At 35.9% G+C, this 24,043-nt stretch overlaps 2 protein-coding genes across 5 annotated transcripts in view; one reads left to right on the top strand and one right to left on the bottom strand.

The window, feature by feature from the left end:
• Positions 1-17,947, top strand: part of SPoCk (Secretory Pathway Calcium atpase) — a 51,842-nt gene extending 33,895 nt beyond the window's left edge. For all 4 annotated transcript variants that reach the window (XM_053750671.2, XM_053750672.2, XM_053750673.2 and 1 more), the window contains exons 14-19: positions 7,026-7,155; positions 8,321-8,490; positions 9,755-9,918; positions 10,980-11,113; positions 12,354-12,457; positions 12,661-17,947. In XM_053750671.2, the coding sequence (XP_053606646.1) occupies positions 7,026-7,155; positions 8,321-8,490; positions 9,755-9,918; positions 10,980-11,113; positions 12,354-12,457; positions 12,661-12,797 (839 nt within the window). In that variant the 3' untranslated portion in view covers positions 12,798-17,947. The remainder of the gene's footprint in view (positions 1-7,025; positions 7,156-8,320; positions 8,491-9,754; positions 9,919-10,979; positions 11,114-12,353; positions 12,458-12,660) is intronic.
• GNBP1 (Gram-negative bacteria binding protein 1) lies at positions 17,938-23,830 on the bottom strand. The gene is made up of 9 exons (XM_053750678.2): positions 23,670-23,830; positions 23,028-23,276; positions 22,461-22,642; positions 21,836-21,975; positions 21,053-21,204; positions 20,384-20,508; positions 19,409-19,532; positions 19,016-19,155; positions 17,938-18,840 (listed from the first exon to the last, which is right to left on the bottom strand). Exons 1-9 carry the CDS (start codon positions 23,806-23,808, stop codon positions 18,640-18,642), a joined length of 1,452 nt encoding a protein of 483 aa, XP_053606653.1. The 5' UTR covers positions 23,809-23,830; the 3' UTR covers positions 17,938-18,639.
• Between the last annotated feature and the right edge of the window lie 213 nt (positions 23,831-24,043).

Genomic DNA, 24,043 nt, shown 5'->3' with positions numbered 1-24,043 from the left:
GACAATACGGTTTCCGGCCGAAAAGCAACACGACAGCAGCTATAATCGATCTGGTAACAAAGATAAAAGCTAACTTGGACCAGAAAAAGTCTGTTTTGGGTGTTTTTATTGACCTAAAAAAGGCTTTTGATACGGTTAGTCACAATTTACTATTACAAAAGTTAGAATGCATTGGTATAAATGGCGTTGCTCTTAAAATGTTCAAATCGTATCTAACAAATAGGGCACAAATAGTTCAAATTGATAATACTCAAAGTACGGCTCGATTCATTACCCATGGCGTCCCACAGGGTTCCATATTAGGACCACTTTTGTTCCTCATTTATATAAATGATATTCCAAAATTGGGTCTTCATGGTCATGTAACCTTGTATGCGGACGATACATGTCTATTTTATATAGGTAACAGTTTAAATGAAACTACAACACAAGCTCAACAGGATCTTGATAAGTTGTTCGAATGGTTTCAGTTCAATTTATTAACCATCAATATTTCTAAAACAAGTTATATTATATTCAAGACAAAAAATAAAACAATCTCCCCCCATAACTCTCTAAAAATTAATGATACATTTATTGAACAGAAAGCTCACGAGAAATATCTTGGCCTTAGACTTGATAATCATTTAAGATGGGATAAACAAATTTCATACATAAAAAATAAGTTAGCTTCACTTACAGGGTCACTCCGTAGTATAAATGAATGTGTTCCTAGAAAACTCAAGTACAATATATACAACTCGCTCGTAAAGTCCCATTTGTTATATTTAATAGAAATATGGGGTACTGCCGCCAAGACCGGATTACAAGAACTACAAAGAGCCCAAAACAAAGTAATAAAAGCACTATTCTGCTATCCCTACTCAACATCCACCACAAAGATTTTTAAAGAAACAAAATTAATGAACATTCAACAACTTTATCGTTATAATACTTGCATTCTAATTAGGAAGATACTAAATAAATAAATAAATAAATAAATAAATCGTTTATTATTCTCTCCACTTAATACTAATTTACAGAGTTTCATTTCATACTTAATCGATGGGGTACAAGTAATGCGAGTAGTAATATCAATAAGTGTGGAGAGAACTGGTGCCTGAGATAGGTAGGTAAGACCTCCTGTATTACAGGTCACCAGGCTCACTCCTCCCTATGATTTAAATGATCTTGTACATCAATTTGACGCCGATAGTAGAAAAATTAAAGAAAAAGAGAAAAACTTTATACATAATGACAAAACATAAAAATACTTATCTAAGCTTATGAGTAAAACCGTAGTGGGTGATTGTATGTGATATGTAAGTGTTCTTGTTTGTGTAAGATGTTGTTCTGTAGTGTGTAATGATGAGGTAGGAGGTTATGAAGTAATTTGTATGAGACGTTCAGTAGAATCGTAGTCAAGAGATAGTAACCACTTAAAAAGAGCCTTCTTGCAAAGATATCTAGACATTGGGTATATAATAAGAATATTGTTGGCTTTATTGTAGAGGAAGGCGCCAAGGAAGCAAAAGAACTTAAGCGCAAATCTAGTATTGAAGTGTTCAAGGTTACAGACGGTAGTCTTTCTTCGTTTGTTAGCAAAAAGACTCGGATTATATCTACACTGAGTGTGCATTTTACGAATAGTCGAAAAGACAAAGATCTGTCTCACCGTAAGGACTTCCCACTGTTGATAGAGTTCGAATGTTGGATGACGAAAAGGAAGGGAAGCTCCTACTTTAAGTATCGCACGTTGAGCCCGTTCCACCTCAATGAGATGCGTTTTTGCAGCCCCGCCCCATGAAGTAATGCAATATCCGATTAGAGATTGACACAGTGCCTGATAAACCATTTTAAGAATTTTACGATCAGCTAAAGTTCTTAAGTATCTGAAAATATAGATGAGCTTGCGTAGTCTTGTCGTTAATGATTGTATATGAGTTTTGAAGGTTAGGGCAGTGTCAATTTCTACACCTAAGTATTTAATAGTATCAACACGATCTAACTTCAGGCATGAGCATTGAGGCGAAATATTATTGCACGTATGGGCAGTAATAAAACCGGTTTTAGGCCATTGAGTTTTATTTAAAGCGAAGAACATATGTTTCGTTTTACTCAAATTCAATGTTAGCATGTTTGTGCTTACCCAGCCAGTGACCATATTGAAGGCAGTTTGGGCATTGCAGTACGCTTCGTCCCACGTTTTACCATTAACGACAAGTGCGGTGTCATCGGCAAAAGCAAAGATTGTACAGTTTGGAACTTGTAGCTGGCAGAGGTCGTTAATATAGACAAGGAATAGCGTGGGACCCAATATGCTACCCTGTGGCACACCATGTGTTACGGGAAGTTGGTCGCTAATCAGGTTTCCAATTTTAACTTGTTGGAGTCTATCCTGAAGATAGTCAGTCAGAAGTGACAGCGGCAATCCTCTTACTCCTACCGCTTGTAATTTTTGAATGAGAAGGGGGACCGAAACTGTGTCGAAAGCTTTTTTAAAATCTAAAAATATGCCGATATTTTTAATACCTAAGTCAAGATTGCGTACAATAGTGTCAGTCAAGCTATAGACAGCATCTTCTGTTGATTTACCTCTTCGAAAACCAAACTGGGATGGAGCGAGGATTTTGCTGTTTTCAAGAAAATTAACTAAGCGATTATTAATGAGACGTTCTACAATTTTGGATAGTGACGGTAATAAAGATATAGGTCTGAAGTTGTCAACACTGTTCTTGTCACCACATTTATAAATCGGTTTAACTAGAGCAATCTTTAGAGCACGGGGAAAGACACCCGTCTGGAAAATTAGATTGCATAGGAATGTGATCGGAGTTGTGAGAATGTTCACATATCTCTTCAGCAAAAGGCTAGGAATGTTATCTACACCGGGAGCTGCATCGGTTTTTAAAGCCATTATTGCTGATATAATCTCTTCTACGTTAGTTGGTAGTATAACAAATGAGTTAGGTGGGGGGTCTCTGTGCTTAAATTTAGTATTACGTGTTGTTATGGGTATAATCTTACGAGCGAGGTCACTTCCCACACTGGCAAAATAAGAGTTGATGTGATTGATACTATCTTTGGGTGCATGGTAGCTTAGTAGATTGGGTGAATGGTCAGTTTTGTTTTTAGATTGAGTTAGCTGTGTTATTACATTCCATAATTTTTTATGTGATTTGCCTGCTTCCGTTATAAGACTATTATCATACGCTCTCTTGGCCTTCTTTAAGATTATAATGCAGAAGTTTCTGTATCTTTTATAGGTACACTCTAATATTACATTTTCGGGATCCCTCTTATGCTTTTTATGTAAATTGTCCCTGTTTCTCATACATTTGAGTAATCCTTTGGTGATCCACGGTTTGGAGATTCGTTTCCTAACCGGTATTTTTTTAATCATTTCATTAGAGTTAATAGCTGTTTGAAGGGATTTAATGAGAAAATCAGCAGCATCATTTGCATCTGTCATCTGATAAATAGGGGAAAAATCAAAATCACTGATGGTTCAGTCCAAACCTTCATAGTCACAAAACTTAAAGGTTCTGACAGGTGCACGGGGGATTTCTGTCTTAAGATTAATATTAAGGACTATGGAATCATGGTCAGTAATTGATGAATCGATAACACAGCATTGGGGAAGACATTTTGTTTTAATCATTATATGATCTAAGCAAGTTTTATTGTTTCGCGTGGGTAGGGAATGTCCTGGCAGGATAGAATTAGATGCTAGCATGTTTAGGTAGTCATTTGCTCTGGTATCGAATTTAGACGGACAAATACTTAGATTAATGTCGCCAATTATAATAATGTTTTTGTAACGTGAGAGTTTTTTAAGTTGGAGTTCGAGGGAATTGATAAATTTAGTAGCATTAAGGTGATGGGGAGGACGGTAAATACCAATTAGACATGTATCTTCATTTATTCGTATTAATGTACTATTAGCTTCTAAGATCATTATTTGTTCAGTTTGTATTTTGAGCGATTTTTTGTAATAAATAACTACACCTTCATTTTTGGTTAGATGAGATAATGGATCAGACGTGATAAAATTGTAGTTTTCTAAGGTAGGAATAATGTTTGTCGACGGTAAGAAGCACTCAGTTAGGACAATTAGGTCCCAGTCTATTTGAGAACGAGTCAAAAGGGTTATAAAACTACTCCAGTTGAACGAGATGCTTCTAATATTCTGAGATATAACTTTGAGATTGTACTTGTTTATATTTAATTTAGAATTTAAATTATCTATATCACATGTGAAACTCTCTGCCACAGACAGAGAGTCGAGACTGGAACTCAAGTTCCAGTCCATGTTTTCTGTAGATAGACTGTGACAAACAAGTACATCGTCAGTATATTCTCAGTGGTTATCTTGATTTTATAGCAATGTATGGAATATTTGGGAAACAGTGAAGTGATTTTGGAGTAAAAAGTAACTGGAATATGTATGAATTTTGATAGAAAACAAGCGACAGACGAAACTTTATGTGCTTTATGTTGATTTGATTTGTTTGTGTGTGAATAAGTGTGGGTGAATGTTTCTACGGTTTTACAACTAGATAATACGCTAATAAAGAAAATATAGTAATAATGAAACAAGAGATAGACAAGCCGAATTACTAAATAATTACGTGATAATGGCATGACTAGTCATGGTCCAAATTGTTTGAAGTCCTCTTCATCTGTGATTTTGATTGGATCTTGACCTTCATGTCTCCTGACAAAAATTCTGCCATACGACGACCAAGTAGAGTGAATTTTATGCTCTTTGACTAGACATCGGGCAATGAAAGCCAGCTTTTTGTTTTTATTAGAGAGCATTTCAGCAACATAAATCGGGCGCGCCGGCCCTGGAAGGCCAACATGCAGAGTATTTAGATGTGGCTTTTTATTTTGGATGTTTAGTTTGTGGAATTTCTTGACCCCCGATATGAGTAAGTCTTTGGTCGTGGTGGTAACGAAGTCCACTATTATAGCATCCGATCTGGCCCGGTAAGCATCTCTGATTTGAGCATTATCTAATCTCGTATCTACTCCAACGGCTTTGGCCACTTCAGAAACATATTGAATATAAGCCTGTCTATTTTCACACTCCTTGTTTTGTTTCGGAATATTTCGAATTTCAATTGTAGTTGAAATAGACTTCTTTTCCAAAGCCTCAATTTTATTTTCTAAAAGTTCAATACGTTTAGCTTGAATCGTATTATTTTTTTCAAGGGCCTCGACCTTGGTTATTATTGCATCGTGTCTGTCCGATAAAGTATTAACAGATCTTTGGAGCTCATCATTTTTTAATATGAGAACTTGATTTTGTTGCTGGATTGTCATAAACATCTCCTTGATTTCAGTCATTGAGCTATCAGATTTGTGACCTAGTTCACCAATTTTACGCTTAAAACGCTTTGTTACGTTTGTAGAAGTCTCATTAGTCTCATTGTCTAGGTATGAGATATTAAGCGCGGAGTCCGATCCGTAGCATTCCGGCAGTTTATTAATGTTGGGACTAGGCGCCGTGCTAGGCGGTGAGCGATGCAATGACATAGTTATTTAGCGTGAGCTGACTAGAACTACTGTTAAATATATCCTCGAATACACAAAGTTTCAAAGTTTTCAAAGTTCACAAATTCGTCTTGGAAACAAAGATTGGTTATAAAATATTTACCGCAGAAGCCAGTTATCGATAACACAAGATCCCGTCAGCAACAGTCTGCTACGAAAAGTCCGTTCGTAGGAGTTTCGTAGCTCCTGCGTCACACGATCGCAGCAGCTCGTAGCACTGACCGCTCGGGCCCGTAGCGAGGAGTCGTCGTTTCTTGGCGCGTCGTAGAGAGAGACAAAAATAGCAGCCGTCTCTTATCGTGGCGGAGGTGAAGTCTGTCCCCGCACTCGCTACAACTGGTCGCCGCCGGGTGGGGGATCGCGTTTGCAAAAATATTTTATTTTCGCTTGAAGTTAATGCAGGGGATTATCACACTTAAGAGAACACTATGTAATGGGTGATTAGCTTGCACTGTTTTAATTTTTTTTTAGTAAAATGTGGCGACACGTCTGCTCAGAATCAAGTTCACGGGCGAAGAATAAAAACATGCACACTAGTTTATCGTTTACCCAAAAATCACAACTTACTAAACGCAAATTACGTAGACCAAGTTTACTTGTATTACCAAAGATACGTACCAAGTTGGCGAAAAAAAGCATCACTTTTGAAGGAGCACTCTTGTACAACAAATTACCCTCTAATATAAAAAACGCGGAGTCCTTTCAATGTTTCAAATCACAGCTACACGATTATATTATTCAAATATAACTGTTGCTATTTATCCTGAATAAAATAAATGTATATCGTTGATAAATACTTGTATAATAATAAACCTACATTGACATAAGGGAATAATAAGATTTTCTGTACCTTTTGTTTGCCCATTGTCTAAAATGTTAATGCGGTGACTGCATCCTAGTTTAGTTTAAGTATTGTTAATTCTGTTCTCATGTAAGTGGATTTAATGTAATCTTTTTATGAGAATAAATTCTTTAAACCTAAACCTATGTCTTTTGATGTCAAATTTATTTAAAACTGAATCTACCGCCGCCTGGCGAAGAAGCGGCGCAACAAACTTCACTGCAGCCTATTCTCAAAGGTCATACTTGACAAATATATAACAAATATATAAATATAACTTAGGTAGTAAATACCATATACTTAGGTTAGCTACCTTAGGCTAAATACCTAAGTATTTGGTACTGTGGGTTAGTATCAGAATGGCTTAGTAACACAAAGTACAGTCTGCCACAGAGGAATCTGACCAACCTAAGAAATGGTGTTCAAATCGCGGTGGTGTCAGATTTCTCTGCGGCAGACTGTACATATATCAAAAAGGCTACGTATCTAGATCGTCTTTATATCAATATTACTAAGGTAGAATATTGACTGAATATCAAAATGCATTAGTAGGAAAAAGGACTATTATCTCGAAACGAAATGATCGGATGGCAATGTAATTCGGTACAAAACTGTTTTCTTTCTAACTTCTGCCCTATAATTTTAGGCGATGGAGTGAATGACGGCGTTGCTTTAAAACGCGCGGACATCGGCATAGCAATGGGCAAGAATGGTACAGACGTGTGCAAGGAGGCTGCAGACATGATACTGGTGGATGATGACTTCGCCACCATCATGTGAGATGATAATTCCTGTCTTATTTCCATGGAATAATGACCAAATTCAAAGAAAGTAGACCTTAGAATTACTTAATTCAAAACATGACGTGAAGAAGTGTTCATGGAGATACTTTTTCACGTTATACTATAAACTTTTTCCCGCAATTAATTCGTGTGTCAGCTCATATCTTATCATTGACAACATCTCGGGTTCTAAGCACGATACGTTGCTTAGAACCCGAGATGAAACTTATACAAGATTTTAAGTTAGACCATCCGTTATACAACTGCTAAAACCACATCCAATTCAATCCAGTATTCAAATTCAAAATTCTTTATTCAATTTATTGACGTCATAACTTATTGACGACAAAAAATTACTTAAACTAAGTCTATTGCCGGCTTCCAAAGCGCAGGTGAAGAAGCGCAACAAACTTCACCGCAGCCTTTTCTCCAAGGACGTCAATTAACAAATATAAGTCTTATACATATATATGTAAAAATTAGGAGGACGAATTTACATCATTATTAAAAATGACAAAATTTGAATGAAAAAATAATAAAAAAGAGTTGTATTTCCAATAAAATTATTGAAAATTGTCATCATTATTAAAAATGACAAAATTTGAATGAAAACAAAAAAACAAAAATGTTGTATTTCCAATAATATTATTGAAAATTGTCACACAAAAAAAAATATAAATAAAAAGCTAAATGTACAAAACGTACGTAATAATGTCATAAATCAATTACATATGTTATGAGGATACTGCACCATGCTTGGGCCAAACATTATTGTCGTTCACATAATAGTAGTTTTTATGTTTTGCGCGAACAAACATAGCTCACTTACACTTTTATTATAAGTATACATATATAGATTAAATGTTTTTATCAATCTCCAAGCTAACAGCATTTCGGAACTATGACTGTTGTGAAGAAATGACGAAAGAACCAATGCCATTTTGCATGTGGCGTTTGATTAGCACACTCTATCGCACCGCTCCCACTCGGCAATATGATGTTTATTGAAAAATGAGCTTTAAAACGTGCACTTTAGACATGGTTTACATTGACAACAAATTTGCGGACTACTCGCTGCCAGCTCTCTTATTGTTAACGTAAATTATGTCTACAGAGGACGCAATAAAGTTTAATTTTCAACATAAATATCTGTTTTCAGTTCCGCAATCGAAGAAGGAAAGTGCATATTTTACAACATTCGCAACTTCGTGCGTTTCCAACTGTCCACATCCATCGCTGCCCTGTCTCTTATAGCCCTTGCAACCTTGATGGGTATCCCTAACCCTTTGAACGCTATGCAGATACTCTGGATCAACATCATCATGGACGGTGAGTCTTATTTGTAACGCCATAAGGTTGCAAATCGTATGGCTAGGAAAATCTTCCATACATCATGGATACTCTTATCTAACATTCTACTTGGGGCAAAAATACATGTTTGTAACGCGATAACTTTCGAACCGTTGGTCTAATTTTGATGAAATTTAAAAGGTATGTAGGTTATGCTAAAATACGACCTCGGTGGCGCAGTAGCAAAGTTCTCCCCCGGTTGATCCCCGGTCGGGTCATGATGGAAAACGATCTTATTCTCATTGGTCCGAGTCTTGTATGTTTATCTATACATATATTGTATTTGTTATAAAATATAGTATCGTTGAGTTACTATCCCATAACACAAGTCTCGAACTTACTTTGGGGCTAGCTCAATCTGTGTGATTCGTCCTAATATATTTATTTACATTTATTTTTAAGTTTGTGGGGCATCAAGATCGGTCGAGTCGTTTTTGAAATATTCATAATTTTGTAAAAAAATATTGTTTTCGCGAGGTCTAAGTTCGCGGCTAACAACTAGTTTATAAGGCTATAAGGTTGTAAATCGTGTAACAATGATAATCTTCCATGTTCCTGTTATCTGCATGGGTATCTCTGTCTCAATTATTTCTGTCGACAAACAGCGTTACTGGCGTTGTTGTGTTCCAGTTTGAAGGGTGAGAGAGGCTGCGTGATTACATGGCATTGTGGCACAAGATCCCAGGACATAAAGTAGGAAACGCGCGTGATATCTCTGGTGTTACAGGCGTTGATTGGCTGCGGTGACCCCTTGAATCAGCGGGGCCGCATCAAAAAAGTACTCGCCGTTTATGGATGCTTCTAAAATCTCTTATTCTTAGTTTTAGATCTAATATATAAAATTCTCGTGTCACAGTTTTAGTTATCACGCTCCTCAGAAACGGCTTGACTGATTTTGATGAAATTTTACACATATATGTTCACTAATGTCTGATAATAGGATAAGTATTATTAAACTCCTAAATGATGTAGGTTGTCCACCCGAGCGAAGCCGGGACGGGCAGCTAATATTATGACACAAAAACATATATTAAAATAGCTTTTGCCCACAACTTCGTACGTGAGTAAAAATCCGTTTCCCGTGGGAATCTCAGGAAATCCCTTCTTAATGCTCCCCTACACTGTCCTAGGAACCTACACACAAAATTTCAGCTTTCTACGCCCAGTATTTTCGGCTGTGCGTTGTCTGTCAGTCAGTCACTCAGTAATGCAAGAGTTTTATATATATGGATTATATTTGTAGGTCCCCCAGCCCAGTCCCTGGGCGTCGAGCCGGTGGACCACGAGGTGGTGGCGCGGAGGCCTCGTGACGTCACCAAAAGAATTATTTCCAGAGGACTACTACTCAACGTGTTGTTGTCCGCCGCCATTATCATTGCTGGGACACTATGGGTCTTCAACAGAGAGGTAATTTCCGAAGATTATTGAGCCAATTAATTGATTAAAAGGTTTTTGTTGAATTATTGTTATTTTATTAGAGCGATTCTATATTATGTATTGATTTATAGGTATATTTTCTGAAATAAAGCTATTTTATTTGTTTGTTGTAACGAATATGCCTTTCGTTACGAACGTGGACAAAATAAACTTTTCAAAATTGGTTATTAATTAAGAATATAAGTCAATTATCTTAGATTTTAATGTAACTATTTGTGTGAAAATTTGCATGTTATTTTGTTCTACATGTGTAATTAGCTATTAGTTTTCCAAAAGGAAAATAAATATATAAATAAATATCAACTTTTCAGAACCTTTCATAATTGCATGAAAAATTTAAGGTGTATGGTCAATATGGGCAAAAATCCCGTGCTTGTCTTGATAATCGCAAACTATTTTCGTAATACTAGCCGCTAGATAAGCACGTTACACCTGGGTGTAACCAATGAAGACCGGATGCACCTAGTTCCAGCCGGTTAAATCTAGGAATATCCTCTATACAAGATACCATAAGCCTCAATGGACTTCAAATATGACGACCTCGGTGGCGCAGTGGTAAAGTGCTTGCCTCTGAACCGAGAGGTCCCAGGTTCGATCCCCGGTCGGGTCATAATGGAAAATGATCTCTGATTGGCCCGGGTCTTGGATGTTTATCTATATTATGTATTTGTTATAAAATACAGTATCGTTGAGTTAGTATCCCATAACACAAGTCTCGAACTTATTTTGGGTCTAGCTCAATCTGAGTGATTTGTCCTGATATATTTATTTATTTAATAGATCCCGATAGGCCGTATTGCATAAACTAAGATGACCAGGCTCTGGTATCTTAGGACTTAAACCTGTGTACTAGTGCACTATGATAACAATAGCATTAACCTCTGATCGTATTGCGTCCACGAATATGATTAGAATCAGGACAGCACTCCACCATCAACCACTGACTTCCCATATAGAAAATGACTACCTGACATATATATATGTATATATATTATTGTTGCGATATATTCCAATATATTGTTGTATTCCAGATGTCGGACAACAAGATTACGCCGCGCGACACCACCATGACGTTCACGTGTTTCGTTTTGTTCGACATGTTCAACGCCCTCTCGTGTCGTTCGCAGACAAAGTCCGTGTTTCAAGTCGGACTGTTCTCTAATAAGTATGTACTTGATTTATAAAAAAAATAATATATTAGTGTTTATTTTCGCGGCATGAGCGTGAAGAGGTAATAAACAAACTTACTTTCGCATTTATATTATTGACGACCTCGATGGCGCAGTGGTAAAGTGCTTGCCTCTGAACCGAGAGGTCCCGGGTTCGATCCCCGGTCGGGTCATGATGGAAAATGATCTTTTTCTGATTGACCTGGGTCTTGGATGTTTATCTGTATATGTATTTGTTATAAAATATAGTATCGTTGAGTTAGTATCCCATAACACAAGTCTCGAACTTACTTTGGGGCTAGCTCAATCTGTGTGATTTGTCCTAATATGTTTGTTTGTTTGTTATTGGTTAGGATACAACGCGATAGTAAAGCTAATTATAGGCATGGTAGGCGAGGGTAGATAGTTACGTCGAAAGCGAAATATCTCTATTAATATTATAAATAAGCATTCTAATATTAGTTGATGTACGCGCCCGTTTATCTTGATCAATCAAATTACTGAACACTTCTAAGATGATTAGACAAAATAACATTTAATTAATTCATAGACGAATATTTTACTTTATGCTCTAGAGCTTAAAATCCAATCATAATGTAAACTTCTATGAACTTGTTAACTTAAACATGTTGCATAGTAATGTTTTCATTTTTTTTTTTTTGTTTTTTTCTTTTCGACAGTGATGCGAGTTAGAGTTTTTAGAAAAAATTGTCATTACGGGAAAGTAGATATTTTAGGTAGGAGTCATTTTGATAAAGTAGACCCTATGTACAAAGTGGTTATTATAGGAAAGTAGACATTTGAGACAGGTGTATTTTTTATCCTTAACTCTCTCCCTCTCATCTGAGCGTGACAATTTTCAATAATTTTATTGGAAATACAACTTTTATTTTATTTATTTATTCAAATTTTGACATTTTTAATAATGATGTAAATTCGTCCTCCTAATTTTTAATATATGTATAAGACCTACATTTGTTAATTGACGTCCTTGGAGAAAAGACTGCGGTGAAGTTTGTTGCGCCGCTTCTTCTTCACCTGCGCTTTGGAAGCCGCCAGTAGACTTAGTTTAAGTAATTTTTTTGACGTCAATAAGTGATGTATATCATCCTAAATTGAATAAAGAATTTTGAATTTGAATTTGAATTAAAAAGCGTGCTCCCGGTTGCATTCAATGAATGCAATACAATTTTTAAGATTAAGTAAATGGATTCTAAAATAACAAATTAATTCCAGGATGTTCCTGATAGCGGTGACGCTAAGTTTAGTTGGTCAAATGCTGGTGATATTTTCCCCGCCATTGCAGAGGATCTTCCAAACTGAAGCACTCACCGGACATGGTTTGCATATTTTACTATCGCGTGTTTATGTACTTTAAAAACTTTTAAATACGATTTTATACACGTATTTATATAGTAATCAATTGGAATTTTAGATCCGATACCAGACGCCGCGTCACTGTTATGACAGCGTCGTCATGTAATGTTAAAATATGTGTCGGGGTCAATTCGAGTGTTTTAATGTATTTTCTATGTCTTTCCAGATCTCATATTTCTAGTCTGCCTCACATCGAGCGTATTCATAGTGAGCGAAGTTAAGAAAGTGATTGAACGTGCCCTGAAGAAGCGTGCGTTCGGTAAGTTCTCCACGAAGGCCCACGACGCGATGGACTTCGTATGACACGAAACGCAGAGGAAAGCGCAGTAAGTTGGCCACGGCGCAAGCGCGGGAACTGTCACCGTGACAGCTGTCGCACTGACAGCTGTCAGAACGACAGTTCTCCGCGCCCGATTGATAACCCTTGCGTTCCGAGTGCTAGCATGGAAGCGGGAACACCAGGGAGTGGCAAAGATGCGTGTTTTTTCAGTGACAATTGCAGTTGCAGCAATAGTGGACAAAATAGACCGTTCTCGATTTCAGACGGCAAAATTGATATTCCTATTCGTTTTTAATTTATTTTTCGCTGCCGCAGTATTCTTGGTGTTTTTTTTTTAATTATTTTAATTAATTTATTATATCGCTTAAGTGTCTCAGTGATTAGTTTTTTAATTAGTGTCGCATAGATCTTTTGGTGTAGTTTGTACTGTGTCTATGGTTATGGTGGTTTCTGTTTTTGAAAAAGTGAGAAAATTTAATGCATGTTGTTGATTGGACAATTTATTTATATTCGGTGCGAACGTATATAACATATATAAAATTATGCGACATGGTCGTTTTAATTTCAGTTATTTAAATAGTAATTTGAACTTTAAGATAGTGGGATAAGGCTTATTATGCTCGGTTTATAGTCTATCTTTCAGACACGATTATTAATAGCATTACTTTTCAGTAGGTTTCTTTTTAACAATAGAAATATACCATTGTTTGTACCAAAATAGTGTTGTGAATTGTTTTAATCAAATATAGCTTTCCCGGACTGAAAGTCCTTTGTAAATTACTTACTAGAAAATTGTTCGAATCTAGTAGATATAGGGGATATTGTGTGTAATATTAACATATATACACTACTTATCGTAATAATTCTAATTTCGAGATATGATCTATTATATAACAACAATCATTACTAAAATTAGTTTTATTTTATTCAATAAATATCAAAATAACGTATCACTTAAAATCAATAAATAAAAGCTGTAAAAACTTAGATAATCTAAGCAGTTGGCGTGTGTAATATCGCTTTGCCTCTTTCACACTGTACGTCGTTTCAAATTAGAAAGAGACGTCACGATTCTATCATTTCCCTATCTAGGCGCTCATTAAGAATGTTAAAAGTAATTTTAGTGTTATTAATTGTGTATATGTTATGTCTATTTAGAAAGCATGGCACTATGTCATTTCAATATTCGTAGGTATAAAAATGTGAAACTATGCATGCCGTATTTTTTTTTAATTAATTGTGGTGTGGAAATGCATTTATTTAGGTACTTTTGTGTATTATTTGTAAAAGGAATTTATTTTTGTGTATATGTTAAATGAGTATCTAGGAATTTATTTTTGTTAAATGAGTATCTATTACGTATTTACGCATTTTTTTAAAATAACTTGTATGATATTATTTATGTATAACAGACTATACTTTTCCATTTCATCCTTTTTTCTTTTGAAAATTAAAGGAACTAAGATTATTTTCAATTTATTATGGCAAACAAAATCTAGCTCATATTTTACTCCTCCTAATTATATCGTATATCCTAGCTTTCATTTCTTGTTTAGAACTTTCGAGGACCATTAAATCTACTTTAGGGACGGGTGGTATAATATATATTATGTAGTATTCTATTAGTATAATCAATATCTTTATAATCAATAAGAACCTGCGTAAAAAATTATATATTCTTTTTTTGCACGGTTTTTTATTTGTGTCACTGTTTTTGCATTTAACTTTAAAATGTGTAAAGTTGTTCGTAACTTTAAATATTACATCAATAAACAATACATAAAAAGGTCAATATATTTTTTCTTTATTTTCTTATTTTAATTATAATTCTAAATTAGAAGTTGATTTGATTAAAGTACATGTCCACACTATGAAGAAAATTCACTTTCACGCTTCGTAAAATAATTTAGTTTGAGTGAATGACGGCTGTGATACAAATGGGATACGTGATGATAACTCAGTGGAGAAGTATATTCCGCACGATACTGTTCCCTAAGAGATTTAAAAAATAAACGTGACGTAATAACTATACCAACTTCTTCTTGACTGACTTCGTGACGAAATCAGTGGCGCCATTTTTTGTGAAACTGTCAACAAAGATGTTAATTCTTGATATTTATAATTCGAACGCAATGTGACATTGTTTATGAATGGTTTTTATAAAAGTTTATAAGTATATATGTGTAAGCTATTACTTCGTATATCTAGGAATAGATGGCGCTACTGGGATTAAAGTACGATCTTAACGGTCATTAGATGAGAAAAATTATATAATTTCATAATATTTCTTTGATATATCTTGTTTACGATTGCATTAAATTCGTATATTGCTATTGAAAATAATGTGTTTATTTAGGGAGCAGTATAATATTCTCACGTGTTTGGTCTAAGAATGGTGCTTGGAGTTGAATTGGTGGTGGTAGGCTAGCTTTATTTATTGAAACAATTTAATGTAAATCTCGAAATATTTATTTATAACCTCAATTTATGCTACGTGCAAAGTCTCTTATAGGTCAATATAAAATATTGAAATAATTTGTTTGCTGATTAGTAATTACAAGTAAAGGTAACATTCATATGTCGGCGAATTGTACTAGATAATACTATGTAAAAGAACAGTATTACCTTATGGGCTTAACGTTTAAATTTATTCAAAATGGCGGACAGTCCTGCGTTTTTCATTATCTATGGCACGAAATTTTAAATTATTATTGAAAAGTTGAATATATCACAGGGACAGTTTAATTGAAAATTTAATTTAATTTTTTTGATTGAACGATTTTTTTTATTATTAATGGACCTATTTCTTTACTGAATTAACTTTAATTATTAACTTCTATTATCTTTATAATTATTGGGTGTAATTGTAACAGTGTTGTAAAATTATTGATAATATTCAATAGTAAAATGGTCGGTGATTTCGAGTCATATCCGTATCGTGTGAATTTGATTGAATATAACTAGGTACCTATTTAATATAGTAATGTAACAGTAATTGGTATCTAACTTAGGTATTGTCTCGGCGATGATACATCTAAAAGATTAAAAAAAATTATGAGGTACCTACCTATATACCTGATGTTAATGTATTGAGAAATTCAGATTGGCTTAATTTATTATACTTGCTCCCGCCTGTGCCTTCGCCCTTTGTAAGTTTTAACTACAATATGAGTGGAATTACACTATATATATATTTCAAAGTTTGAAGATTTTCAAAGACAATGTTTATTTACTTGCAAATACATGAGTTTATATTATTTACAATAAACGATAAATTTATACGTTTAATAGTTCCTGCTTTTTGATTATGGATCGAGTGATTCAATAATAGATTTATTAAAATAAATTTTTATTATAGTTTATATAATTCTATTCAGATGTATTGTCGCTTGAAGCATACATGTTAATATACCTATATATAAATGTGTAGGGATTGGTTCTATGTAGATAAATGTATTGCATATTGTCCTAAATGTTAATTTAAATGTAGTGATATTCAATAGTTATTGTATGTGAAATTATATTGATCTACTATGTATAGTGTTTTATAAATTGGCTGGCGGTGGCGATGTTTGGAATTCATTTAACATAAAAATAAATTTATTTGTATTCTATCACAATTCAGTTTATCTAGTACAGTCGACAGCGCATCAACCTAATAATATCATTGCGAAACCATCCCTATTATTTAATAGAGCTCCATGAAGGGGGTAACTTGAAGTGCTGTTGACTATGCGAAAAAAACACATGAAAAACGACAAAAACTTATGTTATGTGCAGATTTGATCATGTACTTATATTAGGTTACCTAAGGAGTACCTTATTTACCAGTCGCGTCGTAACCTCCACCTTTAAATCATTAAGTCCTTATTACATTCAATAAGTGTTTAGTTTAGACTTTCGCGTTTTGAAATCTAAATAGTGCCACAACCATCAATATTTTGTATTCTAAACACGACTCTACTATTTTCACCTCTCTATTAGTAAGGAATATAAATCCGAATGAAATAAATTTAGGCTGAGTTGCACCAGTCAATGTTGACATTGACTATGACCCACCGCGCCGCTGACGTTCAGACAAAATGGCGTACTTTGTGTTTTTCTGCGCACGCTAAAGTTAACGTCAAAGTTTATTAGTGCAACCCTTAATGTATCACAAATTGAACATTAGTTTAACATGCCATAGAATACTACTATCAAACATAATTAGCGATACTTTATACAAGTCATTTAACCTTGTCAAATAAGTATGTTCAGTTTTTCATATGGAAGCGCTGGTAGTCTAGTGGTTGGTTCGAACCTGGCGCCTCAATGAGGCCCCAGGTTTAAAGTAACGGGAGTTGGTATACCAATATGACTCATAATAGTATCAATCCACCATTTGTTTCTTATGAAGTAAAACGTGAAGAAACCTGCGCGCTGGTAGTTTTAAGTACACTTGTATTCGTATGCGTCTCCTAGATTTAAAAAGTCATGTCATACGCCTTTAGGCGAATGGAATTAATGGTAATTCTCATATCTTTAGCTGGCATTAGTGTTGATGACATTGTGTAAAGTATATACTGCACCATATATATAATAGACCGTCAAATTGATTTTAATTAGCTTTGTATGGACTGGTATGTAATATAGTTTAAACGGTGCATGTAAAAATATTCTGCTTTCTTGTCAGTATAACAGAATGAAGGCTAACGTGATTGAATTCGCCGCTGGGGGCGTTGCTATAGTATAAGGTAAGAGGCAAATTTGAATTTGTATGGTGTGGGCTTGTTCGTGCGTTTTTTAATGTTAGTGACAGGACTTAACTCCAAAGGCCTTGTGAGCGAAGAGACGATAGCCCTCATTACGTAGACAGATAAAACTATAGACATTATATCGGTCGTTTCACTCATACGAGAAAGAGAAACGCGTATTAGAAATACATACGAATCGGGACAGGGCGCTTCTTCTGTCTTTGCCCCTCATCGTGTGCCCAGTTTTGCTAGTACCTATCTTGCCGTGTTGTATCTCAATGGCCTAAGCCAGCTCATTGTCTTTACTTTCGTTACATAAAATCAAATATGGCGGTCTGTTGATGTATAGTTTATAAAATCCCGATCAGTGCAATTTGATCTGTAACCCCGAACACATAGGAACACAATTATTGAATAAACATAGTCCGAATATTACAAAAGTATTTTATTGAATCCTTTTTGTTATTTTATTAAAATATCATTTAAATCTAACAGACGTACTCAAATTCAAAATTAGTTATTCAATTCAGGATGATACATCACTTATTGACGTCAAAAAAAAAACTAAGTCTACTGCCGACTGTCCAAATTGCAGATGAAGAAGAAGCGGCGCAACAAACTTCACCGCAGCCTTTTCTCCAAGGACGTCAATTAACAAATATAGGTCTTATACCTACTCATTCTTATACTCGTTACAAAAAAGTACAGGCGCACTAAGACCACAGCTTCCAATAAAAAAAATGTACACAAATCTTATTTAACTTTTATGACATACGAAACCCGAAATGGAAGTCATTTTTGCAAGATATCGTGCCAAGTGGATAAGAAAGTGGGAAAGCGGTCACTGGGACTGGGGAAGTGATCAAAAAAGAGATGGGATGATAGAAATTGGAAAATGCCTAGTCCATCCCATTGTTAATAATATTAAATAAGTATATGTATGCAAATATCTGTCTTGTTGTCACGCTTACGAACCGAGTTGGATTTTTGTCACGCGTATATAGATAAAGACCCGAATCCAACATAAGACTTTCAAATTTCTACATTTCGAAACAACAAATGGTCGACATTTTGTATGACAAACGCACACTATAACATTTAGCCGCGGGTGGAGCTTTGGGAAACATTATGTTCATAGGGCTATAACCCTCACATAGTCCACAATCATCTTAGGTTGTTTCCAAGTGGTATACCAGGAGTTCAGATCTCGCCAGAAGTTCAGCATGGCCTTTCTACTGGAATTCTTCCAGGGTTTAGGATAGCCGTCCTTTGTTTTCACATCGTCTCTAAATTCTGTTACGCCGCCGATTGACAACCCTAGTGTTATGTAGAACTGAAAAGAATACATTCAAATTTATGATTCTGGGGCTTCCGGCGAGGGAACTCCTCAAATGTTTTTTATTTTGTCACGTGTTGAATGCAATAAGATCTCTGACTGCAGCAATGGCCTGTGTCATAAATGTCATTTTATTAAAAAAACTTGTAAAAAAATTGTTGAAAATACTTACGAAATCATCGAACGGCGCCATCTTGGTACTGTTGCCTGGAATGTTTACTTTGCAATGTGACGCAAACTTAGCACGCAGTTTTTTTGTACCAGAGTCTATATGGCTCCACTCCTTCCCATCCACTGACAAGGAAATGTAATCTAGAGAACAAAAGAAATAGGATCTTTTCAGGTTTTATGTTGCCCAATTTGTGGCCTAGAATCTTTAGCCACAGTGCCCTGTAATCACACCGCCTCTCTCACCCTTCGCACCAGAATGCAACTATGCAAGCACTGCTGTTTGGCGGCTGAAATAAAGAATGAAGTACCCATGCAGACGACCTTTGTATCAAGTTCTACCTCTGGTAAATCTCTAGTAAAATATATGTACTTTACTACTATAGTTTCTATATACCTGGGGTCCATCTGAGGGAGTAGATGTGGAAGTCATTCCCCCACAATTTGCCCTCTGTTTGTGTGTATTCCTGTATTATTTGATCACGACATTCCTGACTCATAATGGGTCCACCATAGAGCACCTGTAAATAAATAAAAAAGACTATAAATAATCACAGTGTCGCATGTTCTTCTGGCATAATAGGGACCAACTGTTTGAATGAGTTTCTTTCGGCATTTCTTCTCAGCAGTGGTCGTTCCGAAATGCTAGTAGTTTGTAGCTTTGGTAAATATAATTCAATTTAGAATATAACGTAAAAAGTGCATGTGAAGGCCTAATTTCTGAATAAATGATTTGATTTTGTCGCAAAAACAGCCATGTCTATCTCTCTCATCTGAGCCCTGAGCGTTATCCCGGCTTTTTCCTCAGCCAGGAGACTGAACCGCCGGTCGTCGGCATCCCTAATTGAAAGCTGTATAAAACCCTTTACATTTATCGTGGAACATAAATAAAGAAAACTATTCAACTTTTTTACATTACTATCGAGCGAGCAAACAGGCATGCGGCCGAGCTGATGGGAAGTGTTCGCCACAGCCTATTGGATGCCTGCATAGATAAAAGAAATATATTATGCCTGTCACATATGCGCTTCAACTTTGCGTGACAAAAGCCAACCTTTGGCGGTTGAATAGAAACTGACGACCTGACGACCTCGTTGGCGCAGTGATAAAGTGCTTGCCTCTGAACCGAGAGGTCCCGGGTTCGATACCCGGTCGGGTCATGATGTAAAAATGATCTTTTTCTGATTGGCCCGGGACTTGGATGTTTATCTATATATGTATTTGTTATAAAATATAGTATCGTTTAGTTAGTATCCCATAACACAAGTCTCGAACTTACTTTGGGGCTGGCTCAATCTGTGTGATTTGTCCTAATAAATTTATTATTTATACACACAATTTTACACAAGCTCGGCCGGGTCAACTGACTTACTTTATTGCTATAATCTTTGTCGCCAGCCACCAGGTTCTCGTTTCCTCTCGCTCCAGCAACCTTCAGAACACCTGAAGCGTAGTTCATGCCGCCATATTTCTTTGTCACTGGTTCTAACATTATTTCTGATGAAGATGATACTTATTATATTATCCGGGAAATTTTGGATTATGTACAGTCAAGGGCAGATAAAGATAACTCCCTATTTAAATAGGGAAGTCAGATTTTACAAACTTTTAATTAACTTGCAATGTAACTATGTCCCTATATCTCGTGTGGAATCTTGCAACTCAATTTTGAAGCAGATATCTCCAACCGATTGAGGTGAAATTTTGTAAACACATTTAGTTTAGATGACAGTGCATTATTATGTTAAACATCACCAGATGGTGCACCGAGGAACTGCTCCAGACGTGGGAACTCCTCATCGCTTTACTTTTTGCACGGACATGATTATTTTTGTCACACATTTAAAGCGATTAGATCTCTCGGGGAACAATAAATGCTTGTGTCAAAAATATTTTTTTTGTAAAACACTTTTTTTCTGATACAGGACTGTACGTTACGTTTATTAGCAGCGTAAAACAACGCATAAATTGTATGGAATTTCGGCTATATAAAACAACGGAGCGGCAAAACCACAACTTATAAGATTAAGTAGTTACAAACCTGGATACACCCAATCACCAATAGGCAGTTTGGCCCGAACGTGCACTGTTCCATATTTGAACGCGAATCCCTTACTGGTTAGGCGGCCTGACACGACTGGGGGCAAGATGTCTGCACCCGACGCCATCTTGGAACATTGAGGTTCAGTGCATCTGTCGATATATTTATCTGTGAGGAAAGAAGGCTATGTAGGACGGTAAGAGGTTGAGATTGAGGCCAACGTAAAAGCAGAGAAGGTATGCTCCATTGCCATTTTTTTATTTGTTCCTATAAACGATTTCTCTTTGTTTCTAACAAAAGTTGTGTAACCATACGCGATGCAGAATCCGTCCAAACTTCCTCGTAATCTAGTCCGTGGCCCTATGGTCAACAGAAAATGAAAGAAGCATCGCCTCTTACCACGAACAAAAGTGACCGACGCTGTGAATAACCTGATTGTACACCATCCATATTTGGTCATTGTATATTGGTTAGGCACTTCCACTGCAATGTCCAGCGAATGTTTCTGTCTCTTTTTAGCACACTACACCTTGCTATGAGATAGAAAGCAAAATTTTTCTGTGACCCTGGGTCAAGGACGGAGTGGCTATTCCAGAGGAAGAAATAGAAGAAATCACACGAATAACAATAGTTACGTATGAATGAGATGACAGAAGAAAAAGTAGGAAAGTGATCACAAGGTTCCGAAGCTCTGGCTGAGGAAGATGCTGGGGAATCTTGGCGGAGAAAGGAATAGGACACTTGTGTGATTTATTGGCAATTAGCAATACTGCTTAAACTTACCCGTCCGAAAGGTCCAAGGAACCACAATATATGGTATCATTACTAAAGCCTGGCTCATTTTCTTGGAGTTTCGCTTGTATCGTCAGGTATCTGTTCTGTATGCTCACTGAGCTTCGTTGGTATGACACAAATGGATATTCCTGTTGGAATAAACAACAAGCAAGCAGTTATGCGAAAAATAAATATTATTCTTCTTCTTCGTCGGGTCGACGACCGTTCTAATTGCAACTTGCAACTCGTATAACTATTATATTCATTATTTATCAACGTTAAGACGGATTGTAACGAGCCCAAACTTTTATTACTAGATGTTTTTCTTTGGTCTTTTGGTCAGTTTTACCAGGTATTCACATCATAGATATTAATTATAAGATAACAAAACGGGATAAAAGAAACGTGCAAGACTGAATTAAAATTGACAGGTAAAATAAGGATCCTGTCTTAGAAACTTGCAATTACAAGAGTTTCTTCCAATAGATCGAGTCCTTACATAACTACAGCGTGGTCACCTAGAGAAGTGTTGTCCAGATTGCCACAGAAAGGGCCCAGAAGGGACTCAGAGGGCCGGCTTAATTGAAGAAACACGTCCTTGAGGAAACTGAGTAGTACAGGTGATAAAGCTTACAGGATTGTCAATGGGTATCAAATGCTCAATCTGCCACACGTTGTCATTAAGAGTTGAGAATCGATCTTCCAATAAAACTTGACCTGAACATATCTGTTCAGATCCCTGGTACACTTCAGTGGGGGAAGGTTTACAGCCTGCTACTGCTTCGGTGGTTATTTCCGGTGATGTGTCTTCTAAGTCTAAGGAAAAGTCAATACAATACCTATTTACCCATAAAAACTCTTTATTACCCTACGTTCTAATTGTTGGTCAATGAGAAATCAAAATGTTTTAAATTTTGTAGGTAATTTTTGTTTTTTCTCTTGCTTTGTAGGTAATTTTTGTCTATCTCTATGTCTGTATCACGGAGTGATCACACAATCAAAATGTGTAAATAATTTTTAAACTATTTGTGTAAACAACAGGAAGGTCTACCATTTTGCGCAAGTACGCACTTAAAAAGTATGTCCCAAAATTACTACGGGAATGACGCAAGCATCTATCTATTGTATTTAACTACCTACCTTATGCATTGGTTGATTCTATTCATTTCTTAATGTACTTAACTATTCAAAAACATCTTACGCTCAATCCTGTGCCTCAAAATCCCAGAATAGTGTCCAGATACGAAAATAGTGCCTTCAATCAGTCCAGTCTCCACTAACACGTAATAATACACAACGTCACCGACATTCAACCTTATAGTTGGGTCTACGAAGGTCCACTTTCCTTTGACAGGTGTTGTCACCTCCGACCGCAGTTGTCCTAACTCCAAGGTAGATATGCCCTTGTTGATATTGCCGTTGAAGGAAAATAATGTTATGCCGGGAACATCTGAAAAATTAAGGAAACAATCGGTCCATTAGATTAAGCGTGAAAGTATAGCAAACATACACACATACCTACATCATCACAAAATTTTATATTTACAATATTATATAATAATTATATATTTCTGTATATGTCTGTTCAATATATTTCTGTTGGACCTCACGTGTATTTTTGCAATGGCAATCAGCCGATTGTTCAGATATTCAGTAGATTTTCTTGGCAAATAAATAAAAAATCCTCAGAAACATACTTACAAACTAGAATGAAAAAAAAAAAAACTAAAATAAGTAAATACTCATTTTTTCCAGACATTAATTAAGTTTAGACTGCTTCGGTAAGCGTTGCTCGTAAATTGAATGAATGTAAATTAAACACAAACAATGTGGTGTTACTCACCCGGAATAGAAATTCGCACGCCGCTCGGCTTAAACGCTTGTATTCTTACAGCAGGTATCACATACGAGTCTTGGGCAAAAATTGAAATAATAGCAACAAAAATAACACAGATCGCACGTCTGGAACCAAAGGTCGACATTTTGAACTGGTGATAAAAACAAGTAGGTACCTAGGGTCGACAAAACAACGTATTTACATTAATTGCAAATCCGCCGCTGTTTCTATACCGTAGAAGACCGTATGTATAACCCGACATGCAATACACTGTACTTGATAAATAAAAGTTGAATACACATGCTTTTCTATGGATAATGGCGGTTTTGCAATCGAATTTCGTGTTTTATTTTCTGTTGATTGTACTAGATTTTAGACAA

The sequence above is a fragment of the Plodia interpunctella genome, chromosome 10 (genome assembly GCF_027563975.2).
Source record: "Plodia interpunctella isolate USDA-ARS_2022_Savannah chromosome 10, ilPloInte3.2, whole genome shotgun sequence".
NCBI lineage: Eukaryota > Metazoa > Arthropoda > Insecta > Lepidoptera > Pyralidae > Plodia > Plodia interpunctella.
This window is presented reverse-complemented; position numbering and strand designations above follow the sequence as displayed.

Bases quoted from the DNA above. Each gene is read 5' to 3' on its own strand.
- GNBP1 (XM_053750678.2), bottom strand. From the start codon at position 23,808: ATGTCGACCTTTGGTTCCAGACGTGCGATCTGTGTTATTTTTGTTGCT. The intron at 22,643-23,027 runs GTAAGATGTTTT...ACTTTTCCTTAG, and splicing joins TTTGAGGCACAGGATTGAGC to ACTTAGAAGACACATCACCG. The intron at 20,509-21,052 runs GTTTGTAACTAC...CATCTTCATCAG, and splicing joins TGGTGATTGGGTGTATCCAG to AAATAATGTTAGAACCAGTG.